This window comes from Felis catus, chromosome D1 (genome assembly GCF_018350175.1).
Source record: "Felis catus isolate Fca126 chromosome D1, F.catus_Fca126_mat1.0, whole genome shotgun sequence".
Lineage (NCBI taxonomy): Eukaryota > Metazoa > Chordata > Mammalia > Carnivora > Felidae > Felis > Felis catus.
The window spans coordinates 109,966,151-109,985,603 of NC_058377.1; the positions used below are offsets into that span (position 1 = coordinate 109,966,151).

At 56.5% G+C, this 19,453-nt stretch overlaps 2 protein-coding genes and 2 long non-coding RNA genes across 9 annotated transcripts; 1 reads left to right on the forward strand and 3 right to left on the reverse strand.

The window, feature by feature from the left end:
• Positions 1–910: 910 nt before the first annotated feature.
• SSH3 (slingshot protein phosphatase 3) lies at positions 911–9,239 on the forward strand. 4 transcript variants are annotated; one of them, XM_003993695.6, is made up of 14 exons: positions 922–1,190; positions 1,702–1,739; positions 2,330–2,561; positions 3,755–3,873; positions 3,954–4,025; positions 4,378–4,443; positions 4,559–4,747; positions 4,831–4,924; positions 5,320–5,448; positions 5,526–5,572; positions 6,292–6,438; positions 6,634–6,834; positions 6,919–7,192; positions 8,251–9,239. In XM_003993695.6, the coding sequence occupies exons 1-14, from the start codon at positions 1,125–1,127 to the stop codon at positions 8,521–8,523; spliced, it is 1,947 nt and encodes a 648-aa protein (XP_003993744.2). In that variant the 5' UTR covers positions 922–1,124; the 3' UTR covers positions 8,524–9,239. The 4 variants fall into 4 exon arrangements, with proteins under 4 accessions (XP_044895529.1, XP_044895528.1, XP_003993744.2 ...); XM_006937562.5 differs by having other exon boundaries at positions 924–1,190; positions 1,699–1,739; XM_045039594.1 differs by having other exon boundaries at positions 911–1,190; positions 6,292–6,834.
• Positions 3,402–4,779, reverse strand: LOC102900501. The gene is made up of 4 exons (XR_441372.4): positions 4,637–4,779; positions 4,364–4,505; positions 3,797–4,011; positions 3,402–3,606 (listed from the first exon to the last, which is right to left on the reverse strand). It is a non-coding gene; the product is annotated as an uncharacterized LOC102900501 (long non-coding RNA).
• LOC123380658 (translation initiation factor IF-2-like) lies at positions 7,192–13,241 on the reverse strand. Of its 3 annotated transcripts, none has more exons than XM_045039595.1 (2): positions 12,496–13,241; positions 7,192–7,712 (listed from the first exon to the last, which is right to left on the reverse strand). In XM_045039595.1, exons 1-2 carry the CDS (start codon positions 13,172–13,174, stop codon positions 7,327–7,329), a joined length of 1,065 nt encoding a protein of 354 aa, XP_044895530.1. In that variant the 5' UTR covers positions 13,175–13,241; the 3' UTR covers positions 7,192–7,326. The 3 variants fall into 3 exon arrangements, 1 of the variants encoding a protein (XP_044895530.1); XR_006586720.1 differs by having other exon boundaries at positions 7,192–7,798; positions 12,496–12,631; XR_006586721.1 differs by lacking the exon at positions 7,192–7,712 and adding an exon at positions 11,265–11,323 and having other exon boundaries at positions 12,496–12,635.
• Positions 8,776–11,217, reverse strand: LOC123380659. The gene is made up of 2 exons (XR_006586722.1): positions 11,156–11,217; positions 8,776–10,405 (listed from the first exon to the last, which is right to left on the reverse strand). It is a non-coding gene; the product is annotated as an uncharacterized LOC123380659 (long non-coding RNA).
• Positions 13,242–19,453: the final 6,212 nt, after the last annotated feature.

Consider the following 19,453-nt stretch of genomic DNA (forward strand, 5'->3'; position numbering starts at 1 on the left):
CCTGGCTGTGGCCCCCTTGGCTTCTCTGAGCCTGTTTCCCCAGCTGTAAAATGAGACCACCTGCCAGCCCCCAGGGCTGTTGGGAGGGTGAAGTGAACCAACAAACCAACATACGTCAAGTCCCTTACAGAGTATGTGCCTCACAAACGTCCGCTCCCTGTAGTCTTGTTCCACCTATTGGGGACCCAGGTTCCTCCTGCCACTTCTCGGGCTTTCCCAGAACCCACCCCTGCTCCTATCAAGGAGGGGAAAGGCTGGGCCTCCAGACTATTCCCAACCAACTGGGAGGAGCCCCCTGCACCCCAGGCCTGGGTTCCTGCCTGTTCTACCCGAGCATGTTCTATCTGAGTGACTTTGGACAAGTCCCTTCCCAGGCTGCAGTGTGAGCCTGCTCAACTCTGCCCTGCCCACCTCCAAGGTGGCCCTGAGGATGGCCTGTGACCCTGCGATGGGTTAGTTCTAAGTTCTGCCTGGTTTCCCCCCGAAGCTCTGCATGTCTCCCAATGATTGTGCAGAGAGTGGAAGCGTGAGGGCCGGTCAGCAAGAAGAGATAATTTTGGAGTGCCCTCCAACTGAAGACCTACTATGTCGGGTCCTCTCCGAGACCTGTGTCCCCAGTCCTGCCTCCCTAGGTGCCAATCTGGGTAACTGAACGGTTGAAGCCCAAAGCAGAACTCAGGTGACCTAGGTGGGCGGAGCCAGGAGGGCAGGGGCAGGGGCAGGGGCAGGGGCGCCTCCAAGAAGGAGGGACCGAACCCCGGAACCCCGGAACCCCGGAACGAAGACTGCAAGTTGCCGGACCTCTGGCCACTTCCCTCCCAGTCGCCGCGCTCCGCACCTGCGCCCCGCCCCGGGCCCGCCTCCAAAGTGCTGGGGGGGCGGGGGCGAGGCGGCCGAACCGAGGAGACGCAAAGGGAGGGGCGGCGGCTGCTCGGTGCTGGCTCCGCAGACCGGGTTGGACGCGGGCTGGACGCGCGTCTGGCCCTTTAAGGGCCGCCCCCGAGGAGGTGCCAGGCCCTGGTGGCTCCGGTCTCTCCTTCCTGGTCCTGCGGGGCAGGGACTGTCCGTGGGGCCGTGGTAGGGCACCGGACCCGGACGGGCCCAGGTGTGCCCGGCCTGGCCCCATGGCCCTGGTCACAGTGAGCCGCTCCCCTCCGGCCAGCGGCCACTCCACGCCTGTAGGGCCCACGGTAAGTCTGGCTTTGCCGTGCTCCGGCCCACGCAGTTGGCTGCCAGCTGGGCCCCGGGGAGCGCGTCCTGCCCACTGCCAGCCTCCCCTTGAGGCTGGGGGTGTGGGAAGGGGGACCCTAAGTGTCTCGCTGGAGGGGTCTGGGAGGGGGTCTGGAGGCTCCCAAGAACTTAGACCAAGGCAAGATCCGGAGCCCCGAACACCAGCCCAGCCTGCGGAGGCCCTACCCTCTTCCAGGCCCAGATCTGGGCCAACCCCTTGGACACCTCCAGCACCCCCACCCACTCACCCCAGCTGCCCTACCTGGACCTTTGCCCAGGCTCCCCGCCGGTGCCTCCAGGTGGGGAGTGGACTGGGGTGGGAAGGGATCTGACATCTTTCCTGGTTCCAGTCTCCAGTTGGGGGGTGGGGCGATCCCACCCCCACCCCCCACCCCCACAGCCTTGATAGCAGAGAGGAGAGTCCTTGCCACCCCCCACCTCACTCTGCCCCGGGGGCTGCTTTCTCAGCAGGACCAGGCATCCAAGCGGAGAAGCCGGCTCCAGCGAAGGTGAGCACCTCTCCCACCCGGACAGAGACAACTACCTCCAGCTGCCAGGCCTGGCCCCTGCCCTTCTGGAGGACTCGGCCAGAACCAACTACTGCATATGTGGGGCAATGTTGCTGGTGGGCACAGTGGGCTTGCAGTGCTGACCGGGCTGCCTTTGCTTTTATCTTCCTCCCAGTCAGTCGGGGCTCCTCCACCACTATTCTGGACCCTGGCTCGGGCCAGTAGTCACAAGCCAAAGGGCAGGGATGGGACGGCAGAGCCCAAGGGCTCCTGGGTCCCCACCAAGTTTACAACATCTCCTGAGATAGGCAGGGGGGAAGGGAAAGGGAGCAACCCTTGCCCCCCCTCCCCCCACTTAAACAAGTGGCTCGGGGGTTTGGCAGCCTCCAAGACAGTAGTTCCCCAAATGTGGTGGCCTCAGCACTTGGGAACTCCTTAGAAATGCACATTCTCAGGCCTCCACCCCAGACCTGTTGACTCCCCCGGGACGGGGCCCAACACTTGTTCTAACAAGCCTGGTGGGTGAATCTGATGCACGTCTGCCCTGAGGGGGATGACGACGTAAAGTGGTTTCCCTGCTGCCCTGCCAGGCAGAGCTTTGCGGTGCTCCGTGGTGCTGTCCTGGGACTGCAGGACGGAGAGGACAATGGAGAAGCAGCTGACGCTGGCCCTGAGGCAGTGGAGGGACCCCCGGGGGAAGAACAGCCCCACAGCGACCAGACAGACGATGGGCAGGGGCCCCAGAGTCCCCAGAAGCAGCAGCAGAGTCAGCACCTGCACCTCATGGTGGAGCTGCTGAGGCCACAGGACGACATCCGCCTGGTGAGGGGCCACCGAACCCTCGGAGAAGGGGAGAGAGCCAGCTCTTGAGGGGTGGTGGGGTGGGGGGAGGCGAGGGTAGAAGGGAGCCAGCGTGTGTGTCTGCTGGGGAGCAGTGGTATGAGGGCAAGTAATACGGATCCCCCAAACCCTGATGAGCCTCCCGGTTCAGCTAGTTGCTTAAACAGGGCACGATCACGTCTTCAGGTCTCTGGAGGAGCGGGAAATGATGGGGGTCTGCCCTGCACGAGCCTGTAAGGCCCGATCGGGTCCAAGAGCTGGGAATTACACGGAGGTGGGGTTCTGTGCAACCAGCACAGGACCTTCCTGACCCCATGAGTTGTGCGCACACCTCAGGCCTGGCCGGCCGCTCCGGAGGGCCTGCTGAGCTGGAGGGGCGCCAGGCGGGGTGGGGCACAGGTGGGAGCCGGTGGACCAGTTCCCAGATGCCTGTGGGGCATCTCACTGTCTGCAGCAAGATGGGAAAAACAAAATGGAGGCAGTCTTTCCGAAAGCCGAATTTATTCCACGGAAGCACTGTCCTTTGTTATGAGATTGTGTCTTTAGTATTTCTTTGATGAGAAACCTTTTTTGAATCAAATGATGGTAATGGCAAGTGGAAAAGGTTTTTGGTTTTTTTTTAAACCTCTTTCCTGGGCAGAAATTGAAAACGGGCAATGGGTGCTAGGCCCATTCTCCCCTTTTTTCCATACATACCCCCTTTACGAAAAAATCTTTTTTTTTATTAAAAAAATTTTTTTTAATGTTTTATTTATTTTTGAGACAGAGAGAGACAGAGCATGAATGGGGGAGGGTCAGAGAGAGAGGGAGACACAGAATCCGAAACAGGCTCCAGGCTCGGAGCTGTCAGCACAGAGCCTGACGCGGGGCTCGAACTCACGGACCGTGAGATCATGACCTGAGCCGAAGTTGGACGCTTAACCGACTGAGCCACCCAGGTGCCCCACGAAAAATCTTCTTAAACATTCTGTTGGACCATGGAATCCCAAAGTTGGCAGCCACTGGGTTATAACTACCAATCTGGAACCTGGGAAGAGGAGGATGGGCACAGAGCAGGCAGGCAGCAGGTCTCTTCTAGGCCCACGTGTATGTCAGGTGTGGGGGGGGGGGGCGGGGGATGCAGGGTCTTCTTGGGCCACTGTGACCCTGGGCTTCCCCCTCCCCATCTTCCCCAGGCAGCCCAGCTGGAGGCGGCACGGCCCCCTCGGCTCCGCTACCTGCTGGTAGTTTCCACAAGAGAACATCAGAGCCAGGATGAGACAGTCCTCTTGGGAGTGGATTTCCCCGACAGCAGGTGCGAGCAGGGAGAGGAAGGGAGGGGGGCAAGGAAGTGAGATGCTGGGGAACAATGGCTTTTCTTCTGTCCCTTGCCAGCTCCCCGAGCTGCACCCTGGGCCTGGTCTTGCCTCTCTGGAGTGACACCCAGGTGTACCTAGATGGAGACGGGTAAGAGATGGCGACTGGAGGGAGGAGAGAGGGGAGAGGGCGGCCGGCAGGGTGATGGACCGGATAGGGTGACTGGGCAGTGGGGAGCAGCGGAAGAAACGCAGGCTGGGTGTCTGGGGCCTGGGCCGACTCAGCTCCACCTCGGATTTGCTGTGTGACTCTAGGCAAGTCACCTAACTTCTCTGGGCCTCGGCCACCCCAGGTGTGGCAAATGGGGCTCATTTTGAAGCCCAAATGCTGTGTATGTACGTATTCTGAGGGCCAGCCTCACGAGGTGGCGAGTGGGTTGGCCTCTCAGGAGCTCTGTCCCAGAGCTTGGAGTTGGATTCTACCCGCACCTGGTCTCCCTCAGGGGCTTCAGTGTGACGTCCGGTGGGCAGAGCCGAATCTTCAAGCCCATCTCCATCCAGACCATGTGGTAAGGGTTAGGGCGGCCCCGGTCTCCGGCCGACCTCCTCTTCTCAGAGCCGGTTGGAGGGTCTGGGGAGGGGCGGCAGGGAGGAGAGTGTGACCCAGCCCGTCCTCTGTCCTAGGGCCACGCTCCAGGTGTTGCACCAGGCGTGTGAGGCGGCTCTTGGCAGCGGTCTTGTGCCAGGGGGTAGTGCCCTTACCTGGGCTGGATACTACCAGGACAGACTGAGCTCTGACCAGAGCTGCCTCAACGAGTGGATGGCCATGGCCGACCTGGAATCCCTGCGGCCTCCCAGCACCGAGCCTGGCCGGTCAGTGCGGGCAGGGGAGGAGAGGGGAGGGTGCCATGGGGGAGCCGGGAAGGGGCTCTTGGACTGACGGGCCCGGCTCCCAGGCCCTCAGAGCAGGAGCGGATGGAGCAGGCGATCCGGGCTGAGCTGTGGGAGGTGCTGGACACCAGCGACCTGGAGAGCGTCACTTCCAAAGAGGTGGGCCGGGGGGTTCCGTGTCTGGCTCAGTCGGTGCTGCATGCGACTCTTGACATCGGGGTCATGAGTTCAAGCCCCCACGTCGTGTGTAGGGCTTACTCAAAAAAAATAATAAAAGCTGGGCTGGTGCTGGGGAGGAGCAGGGGCCAGGAGAGAGCTGGGCCCCGGGCCGGGAGTGGGGGTGGGGGTGGGGGTGGGGAATCCTCCCACGGGGGCAGAGCTTTCCCCCAGTCCTGAGCCAGTCCCCCACGCCTGGCTTCAGCTCCTCTGTCTAGATGGACAGGTGCTGTCCTCTGAGGCCCCGGAGGGAAGGGCGGGGCATCAGGACGCTTGCAAGGCACCCCCCCCCCCCCCCCCGCCCCCCAGCCTCTCCTCCCCTTTGGCTCCGCCTGCAGATCCGCCAGGCCCTGGAGTTGCGCCTGGGCCGGCCTCTCCAACAGTACCGCGACTTCATTGATAACCAGATGCTGCTGCTCATGGCCCAGCAGGACCGCGCCTCCCGCATCTTCCCCCACCTCTACCTGGTGAGCAGCAGGGTGAGGGCGGCGTGAGGGCGCCGCAGGTGGGGGAGACGGAGGGTGAAGCTTCTGTCCCTCCGCAGGGCTCAGAGTGGAATGCGGCAAACCTGGAGGAACTCCAGAGGAACAGGTAGGGCTCTGGGCCCTGAGGACCACCCACCCTGTGTCTTCCCCTTCCCCTGACCTCACCCCAAGGGGCAACCCGGCCAGAAACCCCCAGATCCCCCTGAGCAGCTGCTAGCTCTGCCTCCGACCCCCTCCCCCCGGCAGGGTCTTGGGGGCCTGCTGGCAGCTCCCCTGGCCCGCTTCCTCCCCACTCTGTAAAGCAAGCCCCATATGGAAGGCCGCAGTGACACAGAGAAGAGGGGCGGCAGTGGGGTGGGCGCCCCGGGGGCCTTTCCCAAGCGGAAAAGCCCCTCTCCACCTGACCACGTCTCACAGAGACAGGCAGGGGGGCTGGCTGCCTGCCCTCCTTGGTTCCTGCCATTTGTCCCCCACGGGCTCCCGGGAAGCCTACTGTGGCCCCCGTCACCGTCACCCAGCTGCTGCGGATCCACCCGGTCTCAGCTTAGATCAAAGCTGTCCTCCCACTGGCTTCTGAGACTAGTGGGCTTAGTGCTTCAGTCAGCCCAGCAGCTACCTGGACCAGAGGGGGAAACTCAAACCCCGGTGGGGCGGCATGATTCGCTCAGGGTCACGGCCATCTTCTCCTCCCCTCACGACTGCACCGTCCCCACCCGACTCTCAGAACCAAGGACTAAACAGAACCAGCAGGGTCGGCCGGGTCTGCTGGCCAATGGGCCTGGTGCCCCTGGCACCGTCAGCCGGGCCGCATACCCTCTGCTACAGGGTCAGCCACATCTTGAACGTGGCCCGCGAGATTGACAACTTCTACCCCGATCGCTTCGTCTACCACAACGTGCGCCTCTGGGATGAGGAGTCAGCCCAGCTGCTACCCCACTGGAAGGAGACACACGGCTTCGTGGAGGCCGCGAGGTGGGGCTCCGCCTGCCCCAGCTTCAAGCGGTCCCCTGGCCTCTTCCCTCCGGCTCAGGACCTCTCCCGGCCCTCAGGGTCTCGGCTCCCTCCTCTGCTCTGGGCGGATCACTCCCTGTCCTTCTCCCACACCGCAGGGCCCCTCACAGCGATGGGGCGGGGAAGGGGGGTGCTGACCGTGTTCTGCCTCCACAGAGCACAGGGCACTCGGGTGCTAGTCCACTGCAAGATGGGCGTCAGCCGCTCGGCTGCCACGGTGATAGCTTATGCCATGAAGCAGTATGGCTGGAGTCTGGAGCAGGCTCTGCGCCACGTGCAGGAGCTCCGGCCCATCGCCCGCCCCAACCCCGGCTTTCTGCGCCAGCTGCAGACCTACCAGGGCATCTTGACCGCCAGGTACAAGCCACAAGCCGGGGCCGGGGAGCAGGTGGGTGTGGCTGCTGGGTCACTCAAAGCTGACTGAGGCCCACCTCTTTCCAGCCGGCAGAGCCACATCTGGGAGCAGAAAGTGGGTGGGGCTTCCCCAGAGGAGCCCCTCGCCCCGGAGATGTCTACACCATTCCCGCCTCTTCCGCCGGAACCAGGGGGCAGTGGGGAGGCGAAGGCTATGGGTTTGGAGGAGAGCCGGTCAGCCCTGAAAGAGGAGCCTGGGCCACGGCCCCGTATCAACCTCCGAGGGGTCATGCGGTCCATCAGCCTCCTGGAGCCTTCCTCGGAGCTGGAAAGCATTTCAGGGGCCAGTGATCTGCCAGAGGTGAGGCTGGGGCTAGGGAAGGAGCCCAGACTGAGGCACATCAGGGGACAGAAGTAGGAGGGGCAGATGGCAGGAGGAAGGAGAGAGACCAGGACCGGGGCCCAACTTCCCATGGGGACCACTCCCCGGGCAGCTCACTTCTGTCCCCTCAAAGCAGCCAAGGAGACCTCGTGGGCGGTCGGCGAGCACTGCCCTCCGTGGGAGCTGCAGAGCAGCCACGGGGCCGGAGGCACCCGCGTGGGCTTCTCAGCCGAGCCAGCCCCGGGGTGAAGGCTGCAGACCACTCTCAGCCCGATGAAAGGACTTGCTTCCTGAGGGGCAGGGCTGCCCAGCCATGGCACGAGCATCCTCCCCAGGCCAAGAGCTGGACACCCAACTGCCAACCCCAGACGGGGTGGAGAAGATGCTCTGCGGCCCCTCCCAGATCTGAGGGGAACCCACCAGAGGCTGGGGTACAGAGGGGTCATGGCACTCACGTGACCATGGCAGCTGGGCAGTTGAGCATCCTCTGTGCTAAGTGCTGCAGGGCACAAGCAGAAGACCAGAGACTAGCCTTTGCCTTAGGAAGCCAGACCCACCACGGGACTGGAGGCCAAGATGGCTGACCTGAGGAGAGAGAGCTCCTTACAGAGGGCGGGAACCTTTGGGAGAGGCTTCCTGGAGGAGGTGGCACTGGGTATGGATGGCTGATGGGTGAGCGAGCGTGGGTGTTCCTAAAGGTAGTGTCTTCACTCGGTACCCGGAAGGTGTTTCACCTGCAGCTCTCAGGACTGCACAAAGGCGGGGGGCAAGAGGAGGAGGAGGGGGCCTCAAGGATATGGCAGGTGCAGGGGAGCTCAGGAGGGCTTCTGGGGCCAGAAGGAAGACCGGTGGGGGCCAAGGAGCAGGGCGGTGGGCCGGGGCTGCCATCTTCCCTCCTATGGAAATACGACCATGAGTAGCTCAGATTTTCTACGTCCACTTAACATTCCACACCTACCCCTTCCCAGGCTTTGTGCTCAATAACTCTGCCCTGGAAAGACTTCTCAGTGATTCTCCTTGCACTCTGACCCTTCTAGGTGTTTTCTTCAAACGAGTCTTCAGAAGAAGACCCTCCGGTGCCCTTCCCTCAGCTCTCAAAGGCCAAGGGAGGCGAGCCGGGTCCCAAGGGGCCTTGGCCTGCCCTGAAGTCCCACCAGTCTGTGGTTGCCCTCAACAGCGCCGCCCTGGTGGCCAGCCGGACCCGGGCCTTGCAGGAGCAGGCAGAGGCCGGCCGTTCCTCCACACCCAGGCTCCGGAAGGTGGTGAGGCAGGCCAGTGTGGATGGCAGTGGGGAGGAGGGCGAGGCTTGAGCCCTCACACATGCTCGTGGCCCCCTAGACACAAATAGAGGCGCCTGAACACAGCTCCTGGGACGAGCGCCCTTCATTCCTGTCAGCTTGTCCACGTTCCTTTTAGCTCCTCCCCAGTGGCCCCGAGATTCCATCACTACAGCCTCAGCTCCTATGGCCTTAAGTCTCAGACATGACATGTCCACCTTTCCAAGGGCTCAAGATCTTCTCTATAACGGGGATGTGACAGAGAGACTGAAAGTGCCTTTGGGGGCCAGAGCACCTTGCTTCATTCCCAGCTGCTGCCTGAAACACTCACTTGCAGCCAGGGAATAAACCCAGTGCAGAAAGGCTCATGCTTCCTCCCTCACCCACTCCCATGTGCCTCACCCCTGCCCCTCTTCATTCCTGGGGCCCGCTAGGCCAGAGAACCAGTGGCCCTTAAAGGCCAAGAGTAACCTCAGTTCCCAGTTCTGGAGGCTCTGAGGAGCAGAGAGCGGTCCCGCCGATGGGGCCTTCCTCCCGCACTCCACAACCAGCCCGTCTTCTGCTGTTGTCCCCCGCCCCACGCCACTCCCCGACAGCAGTGCGCTGGGTCACAGGGCACCAGGCCAAAGAAAGTCTTCTTCTTGTCCTTCACGGCCTCTGGCCAGTTTTTCACAGTCTTAATAGTATCTGGCTTTGTACTTAGAAATAAAAAAAAACCATTTTCATATTATTTTCACTTTTATGATAAAGCTGTGTGCCTGTGAGTCTGATTCTTCTCTGGTTACACACGGAGTTTGGCCTCGCTTAGCCCTTCCGGCCTCCTCATAGCAACCACCAGGTGTCTTTAGGCAGGCCCCGTTTTGAGGACTGGCGGGGTGGGAGGGTAGTGGTGGGGTGGGGCCGGAAGAGGAATGGGGAAGAGAAGAGGGGAGACCGGTGTTATCTCCCTCACTTCCTAGGGCAGGGCCTGGGTAAATGTTAGCTGCCCCTGCGCCCGTCAGGCAGGTTGGGGTGGGGGACAAGTCTACGCCGGGCAGCAGGTGCTCGGCTCTGTTGGGACAGCTGAAGCGAGTTACCCATGAGGAAGTGGAGGCTGCCGACGCCTATCTGGACAGGACCAAGCCTGTTCCGGAAGCTAAGGCTCTGTTTGGACACTTGATGATTGTTCTCGAGCACGCTGTGGGCCCCAAGAATCTTCCTCTTGCTACAACGCAAGACAGCCTGATCTTCCAAGCCAGTCCCTCCCTGTCAAGGAAGAAGGACCCTCGATGGGCCCTCCCCTTCTGCATCCAGGTTCCTTTTGCTCTTTACTGTTCAAACAGAGTAAGTTATTCCATCTTTGTCACTTCTGTCTTCTCTTCCCAAGATCATATCCTCTGCCCCATAAACACACTACTTCGGTTGGGGGTAGTGGTGGATATGCAACTCCTTCCTTCAAAGCAGACTCAGAGGTAGGAGCTGGCACCACTTGAGAACTCATGCCCCATTGTAAGGGCATTTCTCACCTAGACCCCAGTGGGACCTCAGCACTACTCTACTCCTAGAGTACCAAGGGACAAGAAACTTGGGATCTAGCCCTGGCTTTGCCACTTATAACTCACCTCCCTTCAAGTCTCTGTTTCTTTCTGTAAAACAAATCGATTAGACTAGGAAATCCCTAAGTGCCCCCTTCCCACTTTGGTGTGTTAATGATACATGTCACCTACACATTGACAGAATTCACCCCCAACATGCTCTCTAGAAGAATCATGTGTACCTGTGTGTAGGTGACATGCCTAGGGGCCCAGGTGGGGTCCAGAGAGGCTCGCCTGATTCTTGATCCACCTCGCTGGTCCACCCTTCTGAGCAAACAGTGGGGCTGCCTGTCATCCTCCGGCCAACCATGCGTCTCACCCAGGCTGCCCTTTCAGCAGTCCTAAGCCAGGGTTAGGGGCAGGTAGGGTGACAATGTCAGGAAGGAAGCCAAGGCCAGGCCCTGCCTTCCTACAGCCTCTGCGGCTGGGAATGGAGAGTCCTATCACGAACTCAGAGCTAGGGGCTGACCAGAATCTATGGACAGGAACAACTGGCTGGCTCTCAGTTGGTAGAGCAACTGATAATCTTGATCTCAGGGTCGTGAGTTCGAGCCCCACATTGGGTGTAGAGATTACTTTAAAAGAATGCAAATGATTTAACACACATACACACACACACACCTCACACAAATTGCTAAAGGGGCAAAAAAAAGTTAAAAAAAAAAAAAGATATGCAATGAAAAGTATGTGTCCTTTAGATCTTATTTTCCAATCCTTCACAGGCAGCATTGTTTCAGCTTCTTCTGAGTCCCTCCAAAGACGTTCCATGCTTATGTCATCAAATATATTTATGTATTGTTTTAAAAACATAAATTATAGGGGCGCCTGGGTGGCTCAGTCGGTTAAGCGTCCAACTTCGGCTCAGGTCATGATCTCACACTCCGTGAGTTCGAGCCCCGCGTCGGGCTCTGTGCTGACAGCTCCGAGCCTGGAGCCTGTTTCGGATTCTGTGTCTCCCTCTCTCTGCCCCTCCCCCGTTCATGCTCTGTCTCTCTCTGTCTCAAAAATAAATAAACGTTAAAAAATAAATAAATAAATAAATAAATAAATAAATAAATAAATAAAAATAAAAACATAAATTATAGGGGCACCTGGGTGGCTCAGTTGGTTAAGCGTGACTGGTGGTTTCCACTCAGGTCTCCGGGTTTCGTGAGTTTGAGCCCCGCATCGGGTTCTGCACTGGAAGTGGTGCGGAGTCTGCTTGGGATTCTCTCGGTCTCCCTCTCTGTCTCTGCTCCTCCCCCACTTGTGCTCTGTCTCTTCCAAAATAAACAAATAAACGTTAAAAAAAAACATAAATTACAGCATATTAACATTGACACTTTGACATTTTTTTCATAGAACGAAGAGTGGCACATCAGTTCAGAAAGCTCTGCCTAATTCCTAAAACAGACACATTCTATTCTATGGACTCCATTTATTTAAGTGCTCATCTACTAAAGAACATTCAGGTTGCTTATGGATATATATTTTTTTCATTCCAAGTAATGCTTAAGTACTCTTGCATATACTTTCTGGTGCACACAGGGCCACTAAACCTGTAGGACATATTTCTTTTTCTTTTTTTTTTTAATGTTTTTATTTATTTTTGAGACACAGAGAGACAGAGCATGAGTAGGGGAGGGGCAGAGAGAGGGAGACAGAATCTGAAGCAGGCTCCAGACTCTGAGCTGTCAGCACAGAGCCCGACGCGACGCGGGGCTTGAACTCTAGGACTGTGGGGACGCTTAACCGACTGAGCCACCCAGGCGCCTACTGGAGGACATATTTCTAGAATTGCTGAAGCAAAGGCTATATGCATTTAATCTGGAAGGCATTGCCTAATTTCCCTCCACGAAGTTGCACCAATGTACAGCAAACAGGAATGTCTGTGCGTGTCCTTAAAGGACTGTCCAGCCTACACCACAACAACGTCATCTCCAGCGAATCTTAACAACACTCCCAGAGGAGAAAAAGCACGCATTATAATTACCACGTTTTGGAAACAGGAAACTGAGGCCCAGAGAAGTAACTGAGTGATAGGGCCTGAAATCGATCCTAAGTTTCTAGATCTCAGCCCGGAGGCCGAACTCGGAGGGACAGGGCGGCGTCCAACTCGCACTGCTTTTTCACCAGTTCTGCTCAAGGCCGTCGCTCGCAAATCCCACGTCGACTCCCACCCGCAGCCGGAGCCTCTCGGGAGCCGGGCCGGTCGCCCAGCCCGGACGCGAACCCTTGCCCGAAGCTCGCCTCCCTCGGACAGCAGGTGCCTCCCAGCAACCCCCTTCCCAGAGTTCTCCCTCCACCCGGCCCCGGTCGGCCGGGACCAGGGAGGCCCCTCGTCAGGACCACATTTCAAACGGCACAACTGAACGCGGCGAAGAGAGCGCGTCCCGGCCTCCTCCCCCTACACCCTAGACACCTCAGAGCCGCGGCTGCCAGGAGTAACTACCTTTCAGGCCTCCGCGGCCTCTCCTACGCCGGCAGCGCTCGGCCTGGGCGTAGTGGGGGAAACGACCCCGGCGGCGCGGAACCCACCGCGCTGCTCGGGCGCCATCTCGCGTCCGTGCCTTTGGCCGCCGGGTGGCAGCCCGGAAACTACGATTCCCACCGTGCCTAGCGCGTCCGCGCAGGCGCGAAGAGCCTCTCTCGTTTCCATGGGAACCTCGCCCTCTAGGGTCCCAGGTGCTTGACTTCTGCGGGGCGCCTGGCTGTTGTTCCCCCTCGGGTGCCCTCGCGCTAGGCTGGGTCTGCGGACAGCCGAGGGGGCAGAATAGGGGGCTCGAGGGGAGGAGGCCAGGCGGCTCTGCCTCCCGGGACCAGCGCTGCCAAGTTCTCGGCGTCCGGCGGTCCGCGCGCTTCCTGGGCCTCGGAGTTTGAGGCGGAGGGGCCCGGGGAGGCCCGGGTTGGCGAGGCCAGCGTCCGTCCGGCTCTGACCCGCGCAGCCCGCCTCGCTCCGCGCCAGCGCCCTGTCCCCGGCCGCAAGCCTGCGCGCCGCAGACAGGTACTGCCGGGGCGCGGGTCGGGCGCGGCCGCCCGCGGGATGGGTGGCGCCGCAGGTGAGCGTGGAGGGGCGCCGGCCGGGCAAGGCAGGGAGCGCCCCCGGGGCTGAGTCCGGCTCTGCCTCTCATGGGTCCGGGACCCGGGGCTCACCAAACGTGGCTTCAGCTCCTCCTCCGTCAAGTGGAGCTTGGGCTGGAATTCTAGGGCACCTTGCGATCTCTTTGCAGAGCAGCCTCTGGCTCCGTGCCACGGGGGCGGGGGGGGGGGTGGTGTGGGGGGACAAGTCCCTTCATCTCTCTGAGCCCGTTTTCCTCTATTGCAAAGTGACGAGGTTGAAGCAGATGATCTTTATGGCCTCTTCTAGAGAATATGGGATCATTACCCCCACAGTGCGCCCCGCGTGCCAGACACGGGGAGCTGGATGGTTTTGAGCGACAATCTCAGCTCAGGATCTGGAGTCAGAGAAACTCGGGTGTGTGGTTTTGGACAAAGTTATCACATCTCTTGAGCCGCGGTTTCATCAGTTGCAAAACCAGGGGTAATCATACCGTCACCTCAAGTGTTTGAAGGTTCAATGAGATAATGCACGTAAGTTTTTAGCCCTAGGCCTGCACCTAGTAAGCGTTGTCCCAAGTCCCAGCCATCATTTCCGATACTTTAAAGAACATTCCGGGGCGCCTGGCTGGCTCAGTCGGTTGAGCGTCCGACTTCGGCTCAGGTCATGACCTCTCGGTCTGTGAGTTTGAGCCCCCCTCCCCTCGTCGGGCTCTGTGCTGACAGCTCAGAGCCTGGAGCCTGCTTCAGATTCTGCGTCTCCCTCTCTCTCTGCCCATCCCCTGCTCATGCTCTGTCTCTCTCTCTCTCTCTCTCTCTCTCTCTCTCTCTGTCAAGAATAAATAAACATTAAAAAAAAAGAAGAAGAAGAAAAAGAAGATTCCTTAGCTACCGTGAGACCTTTACCTAATTTTTGGAGTCATTTTTCTTGATGGGTAAATCCATTCTCCTAGGCAGGATGGTTTCATAGGCTGATTCCAATGGGGAAGCCTGAGTCTTCTTACCCAAGGCTGGATGCTCTCAACCTGTGTATCTCCTTCCTTCAGGAATAGTCTGAGTTATATCATTACCACTTGGTAGGGAGGGAGCGTGCAAAGCCCAACACCACGCAGTATTGAAAATACTTTTTCTTCCTTATAATTCATAGAAGATGTGAGCACCAGGGTGCCTGGGTGGCTCAGTCAGCTAAGCATCTGACCTCGGCTCAGATCATGAGCTGGCAGTGGTTCATGGGTTCGAGCCCCACGAAGGGCTCTGTGCTGACACCTCGGAGCCTGGAGCCTGCTTCGGATTCTGGGTCTGCTTCTCTCTCTGCCTCTACCCCGCTCATGCTCTGTCTCCCTCAAAAATAAATAAACATTACCAAAAAAAAGCAAGATGTGAGCACTTACATGCTATGATGCAGAAACCGCAGAATATTGAATTATAATATTTATATAACATTTACCTAAGACCAGATGAATACACACACAATTACAAGGAATACGTAAGAATCGTATACTACTTGCATTGAGTTCTAACTTTGTATTCATTGGGAAAATCCCAACAAGGAATTTTAAGTTAGTGATAAAATGTATTATTTATTAAATCTGGGAACTCCCAGTGGCTTCACAAACAAGTTTCCGTTCATCCAAAGAGCATCTGTATGAGGAAGCCACATTGTACGAATAGTTTTTGACCACGTATTATGTACCTGGCATTGTGTGGCGTGGTCTGAAGGATCCAGAGATGTGTGAGATGATCTTTGCCCTCAAGAAAACAGAGTCTGGGGGCGCCTGGGTGGCGCAGTCGGTTAAGTGTCCGACTTCAGCCAGGTCATGATCTCGCGGTCCGTGATTTCGAGCCCCGCGTCGGGCTCTGGGCTGATGGCTCAGAGCCTGGAGCCTGTTTCTGATTCTGTGTCTCCCTCTCTCTCTGCCCCTCCCCCGTTCATGCTCTGTCTCTCTCTGTCTCAAAAATAAATAACAAACGTTGAAAAAAAAAAAAAAAAAAAAAAAAAAAGAAAACAGAGTCTGTAGAGGAGATCGACTATGCATACCAAACACGTAATACAAGAGGAACATGACACATCATGAGAGAGATACAGGTGTCTACTGTGAACATTCAGAGGCCGGAGACACCACTGCTAAGTGGCTGTGTCAGGAGAGCAGCAAGAAGCAGACAGCACTTCAGCGGGGCCTTGAGGGATGTAGACGACGTGGATGTGCCAGGGAGTGGGGAAGAGATACTGTGGGCACTCCCCACCCCCAGTAGCCCCGAGAATGGGGGAGAAATGTCTGGAGCCCCATCTAGATGTGAACTCTTGAGAGCAGGGACTGGATTTTGGTCAGTGTTCTACTCCCAGCACAGCACACACGTGTAGGAAATATTAGTGGAGGAACAGGGGCTCTGAGTCTTGGCGAGACAAGGTATTATCCTGAGACCCTTGTGTTAAGCTTACACGCTGTCTTACAGACACCCCGGGAAGGGAAGAATGTGGTCGGCAGGCGTTTGGGGGGCCATATCATTGGCATGTCTAGTACAGTGACTAGGAGTCAAGTGAATAGGGTCTGGTGGACGGGTAGGAGGGTTCGTGAGCCTCCTTCCCCGGAAGTGAGCTGAACTACCACAAGGGGAGGAAACTACAGCGCAGGATTGTGAAGCAGTCTTGAGGGCCAGTCATGGATACTTTGGTCTCGTGGCATTTGTGGCTGTTCTTGGCTCTCCTCTGTCTGCGGCCCACTCCTCCCCAGAGGATGTCTCTCCCGTCTGTGACCCACCTGGGAGCGGAAACTGTGTCCCCCATGCCAACAGATTGCCAAGGCCTGTAGCCCCCGCAGAGGAAGGAAGTTGGCCTCGGTGGCGCCATCTTCAGGCTGACTTCAGGGCCGTGCCCTTCTAGCCCTGAAGGGGGGACCACCTAGAACAGCTGTCCAAAGACCCGGGAAAGGGAGAACCACCTCAGCACTTGGGACAGAGGTGTCGCAAAGCAGAGAATATTGAGAGGAGAGTGGCTTGAGGACAGGGCAGACCCTCCCAGGTCCTGTTTAGGCTCCCCTCTGGGGTCCTTTTGTTGCTCACAAAGCGTGAAATCATCCTCGGATTGAAGAAACTGGGGGAGGGTTAAGTGGGTTCAACCAAAGAAGGGATGGGGCACGACTGATTGACTGTTCTGTCCCTAGATGGGGGATGGCGCCGGACTTCTGGGGGGACCCAGAACCGGCTGTCTTTCATCTTCCCGGCAGCCTGCACGTCCACTCTGGAGTCCTGCCCTTCCAGTTTGCTCCCACTCCACTGGCTGCGGGTAAGTGCCCACTGGGCATCGGGATTCCCGAGTAGCCAAGTGCCACGCGAAGCTTTGGCAACTCCAGGCCTGGCGTTTGAGAGGAGGTCACCACAGCCGAGTGCCTGCCCCGGAGGCCTACGTCAGCCTGCTTCAGGGGCGTGCCGGTCCTTTACAATTCACAACGGCCAGAAAGTCTTACATCGTGACCTTGACTTTTCCACCTGAGAGATCTGAGTTTTGGGGTTATAGACCAAAGAGCCAGACGGTGGCACGGAGACCGGCGATCTTTCCGCTCCCTCGGCTGTCACTGAAGGGGTGCCATCTGCCTACCGGCAGGGCCGTAGTCGTAGGCCGACCTGAAAACAGACCCGTACGCCCCTTCCTTCTCATTTCAGTCAGAATTTCCTACCCCTTTGCCTCAGTTTTCCAGCCTGGCCCAGCTGTTCTCAGACACATTTGGCCAGAGTCTCACTCCCGTACCCGCGCTAGACTCTGACTTGTTCCCGTGGCGGCGTGTCGCATCGGGGAGCCGGTGCCCCTTCTCCTACTCTGCAGCTGCCCGGACCGCTGGCACACCAGAGGGGATTCCGGGTCTGGGTTGGAGAACTGAGAATACAAAGCTGTCCTCCCACTGGGTGGGGAGGCGAGTTGGCGAAGTTTGCCCGGTGAGCTTCCCCGGCCTGGGTACAGATGCCACACGCCACCCCACTGGCGCGACCCGCAGAAGCTCGGCGAGCCCCGGGGGTGAAGATGGAGAAGGAGGTGCGGCAGAAAGGGGCGGGCGGAAGAAGACCCGGATAAAAGCAAGGGCCACATGCTGGCCTCGCTCAAGTCAGACATAATCGTGGGGGAGAGCGACAGACTGGGTGAAGGAGGGTGCCCCTAAAGGCCGGGGAGACAGAGCTCATTATACGTACCCCGCCCCCCGTAAGTTATGTGGCCCGGGAAGGCTTGGAACTGGGCGGAAGTGTCCAGAACAGCAGCTGCCTGTCTATCCCAGCAGTACACACGGCTGCGCAGCTGGGTTCTTCACTTGGTGGGCCTCCTCCACGGCCCGTGGCATTAACTACATTCATTATGTCGTGCAACCCTCCTCACTAGCCATTTCCAGAACTTTTTCATTAAACATCCCATCCACCCTGGCGATCTCTATTCTACTTTCTATCTCCATACATTTGCTCATCCACCTCATGCAAGTGGAATCATTCAGTAGTCATTTTATGTGTGGCTTATGTCCCTTAGCCTAATATCTTCAAGATTCACCTATTTTTCTAGCATGGGTCAGAATGTCCTTCCTTTTTAAGGCCGAATAACATCCTGCTGCGTGGATAGACGACATTTTGCTTAGGCTTTCACCTGCTGATGCACATAGGGGTTATGCCCATCTGCTGGCCACTCTGGATGATGCCGTGAACACGGCTGTACAAACATCTGTTTGAGTCCCTGCTTTGATTCTTTAGCGCGTACCTGGAAGTAGGGTTGCTGGATCATATGGTAAAGTCTGTGTTCAACTTCCTGAGGAGTCGCCAAACCGTTTTCACAGCGGCCAAGAAACTTCACGATGATGCAGTATTATTATCTAGATTGCCTACCATAATTATATTTCCCCAAATAGCCCTAAATTTTCCATTACAGCTTTAAAAAAAAAAAAAAAAGTTTCAAGATCCAATCAGGGATCACAGACTGCGTTTAGTTGTCATGTCTCTTGATTCTTCTTTGATCTAGAATAGTGTTCCTTCCTATTTGTTTTTCATGACACTGCCATTTTTGCAGAACCCAGCCCAGTTGTCTTATAGAATATCCTCCAATTTGAATTTGCTTGAATGTTTCCTTGCAGTTAGATTCAGATTAAACCTTTCTGCAAGAATATTGTATGAGCAGAAAGTTCTCTCTGTTTCGTTACTTCAACCATTTAATGTTGCCCGATCTCATTATTGCTGATGTTGAATTTGGTTGCTGGTTAAGATGTCATCTGCTAGATCTTTCCATTGTCCAGGAACCCTTTCCCTTTGTAGTCATGAGCTGTGTGGTAAGTTGAAGTTGCGTGAATATCCTGCCCCCAACAATCTGTCAATCATTGGTTTTAGTATCAAGGAATGATCTTGGCCTACATTATTATTTCATTGTGTTTTTTTTTTAATTCTATCATTCCTTCTACATTTATTATGTGTTTTGTATAATCTATTATTCTGAGGCACCTGGGCGGCTCAGTCAGTTAAGCATCCAGCTCTTGATTTCAGCTCTGGTCATGATCTAATGATTCATGAGATCAAGCCACACGTTGAGATCTGCACTGACCGTGTGGAATTTGCTTGGGATTCTCTCTCTCTTCCTCTCTCCCTCTCTCTCTCTCTCTCTTTCTCTCTGCACTGTCCTTCTCAAAATGAATAAATAAACTTAAAGGAAAAAAAAGAAAAAAGTCAGCGGAAACATAATCACGAGATGATACCAATGTTGAAATTAGCGTACAAGGACTGCAAAGTAGTTACTATAAATATGACTAAGGACTTGAAGGAAAATATAGTGGTCTTAATTGGGAGTCTTAACAGAGTAATTAAAACTGTAAAGAATTGGGGCACCTGCGTGGCTCAGTGGGTTAAGCGTCCAAGTTTGGCTCAGGTCATGATCTCGCAGTCCTTGAGTTCAAGCCCCGCGTCAGGCTCTGTGCTGACATGACAGCTCAGAGCCTGCTTCTTCAGAGATGTCTCCTTCTCTCTCTGATTCTCTCTCTCTCTCTCTCTCTCTCTCAAAATAAATAAACATTAAAAAAAAAATACAACTGTAAAGAACCAAATAGATTGAAAAATCCATTGGAGTGGCTTACCAAAAGATTGAAGAAGGCTTGGAAGAAGAATAGGCTGTGAGTTTAAGGACAAGTCTGGAGAAATGATCTCATCTGAAAATCAGAAACAAAAGGACTGAATAGAAATTAACAGTGCCCAAGCGACCTATAGGACCATCTCAAGCAGCCTAACGTATGTGTCTGGAGTTCCAGAAAGAGAGGCGAGAGAGGATGGGACAGAAAAATATATGTATTTGAAGACATAATGGTAAGGAAAAAAAAAATGTGAAATTTGATGAGAAACAT

What these genes read in the sequence shown, in the direction of transcription:
- LOC123380658 (XM_045039595.1), bottom strand. Translation starts at nt 13,174, where the DNA reads ATGAGAGGCAGAGCCGGACTCAGCCCCGGGGGCGCTCCCTGCCTTGCC. An exon ending in AGGCCGCGGAGGCCTGAAAG is followed by an intron (nt 7,713 to 12,495) that starts GTAGTTACTCCT and finishes TGTGCCCTGCAG; the next exon opens with CACTTAGCACAGAGGATGCT.
- SSH3 (XM_045039593.1), top strand. Translation starts at nt 1,125, where the DNA reads ATGGCCCTGGTCACAGTGAGCCGCTCCCCTCCGGCCAGCGGCCACTCC. An exon ending in GTGGATTTCCCCGACAGCAG is followed by an intron (nt 3,874 to 3,953) that starts GTGCGAGCAGGG and finishes GTCCCTTGCCAG; the next exon opens with CTCCCCGAGCTGCACCCTGG. An exon ending in GGGCCAGTGATCTGCCAGAG is followed by an intron (nt 7,193 to 8,250) that starts GTGAGGCTGGGG and finishes TGACCCTTCTAG; the next exon opens with GTGTTTTCTTCAAACGAGTC.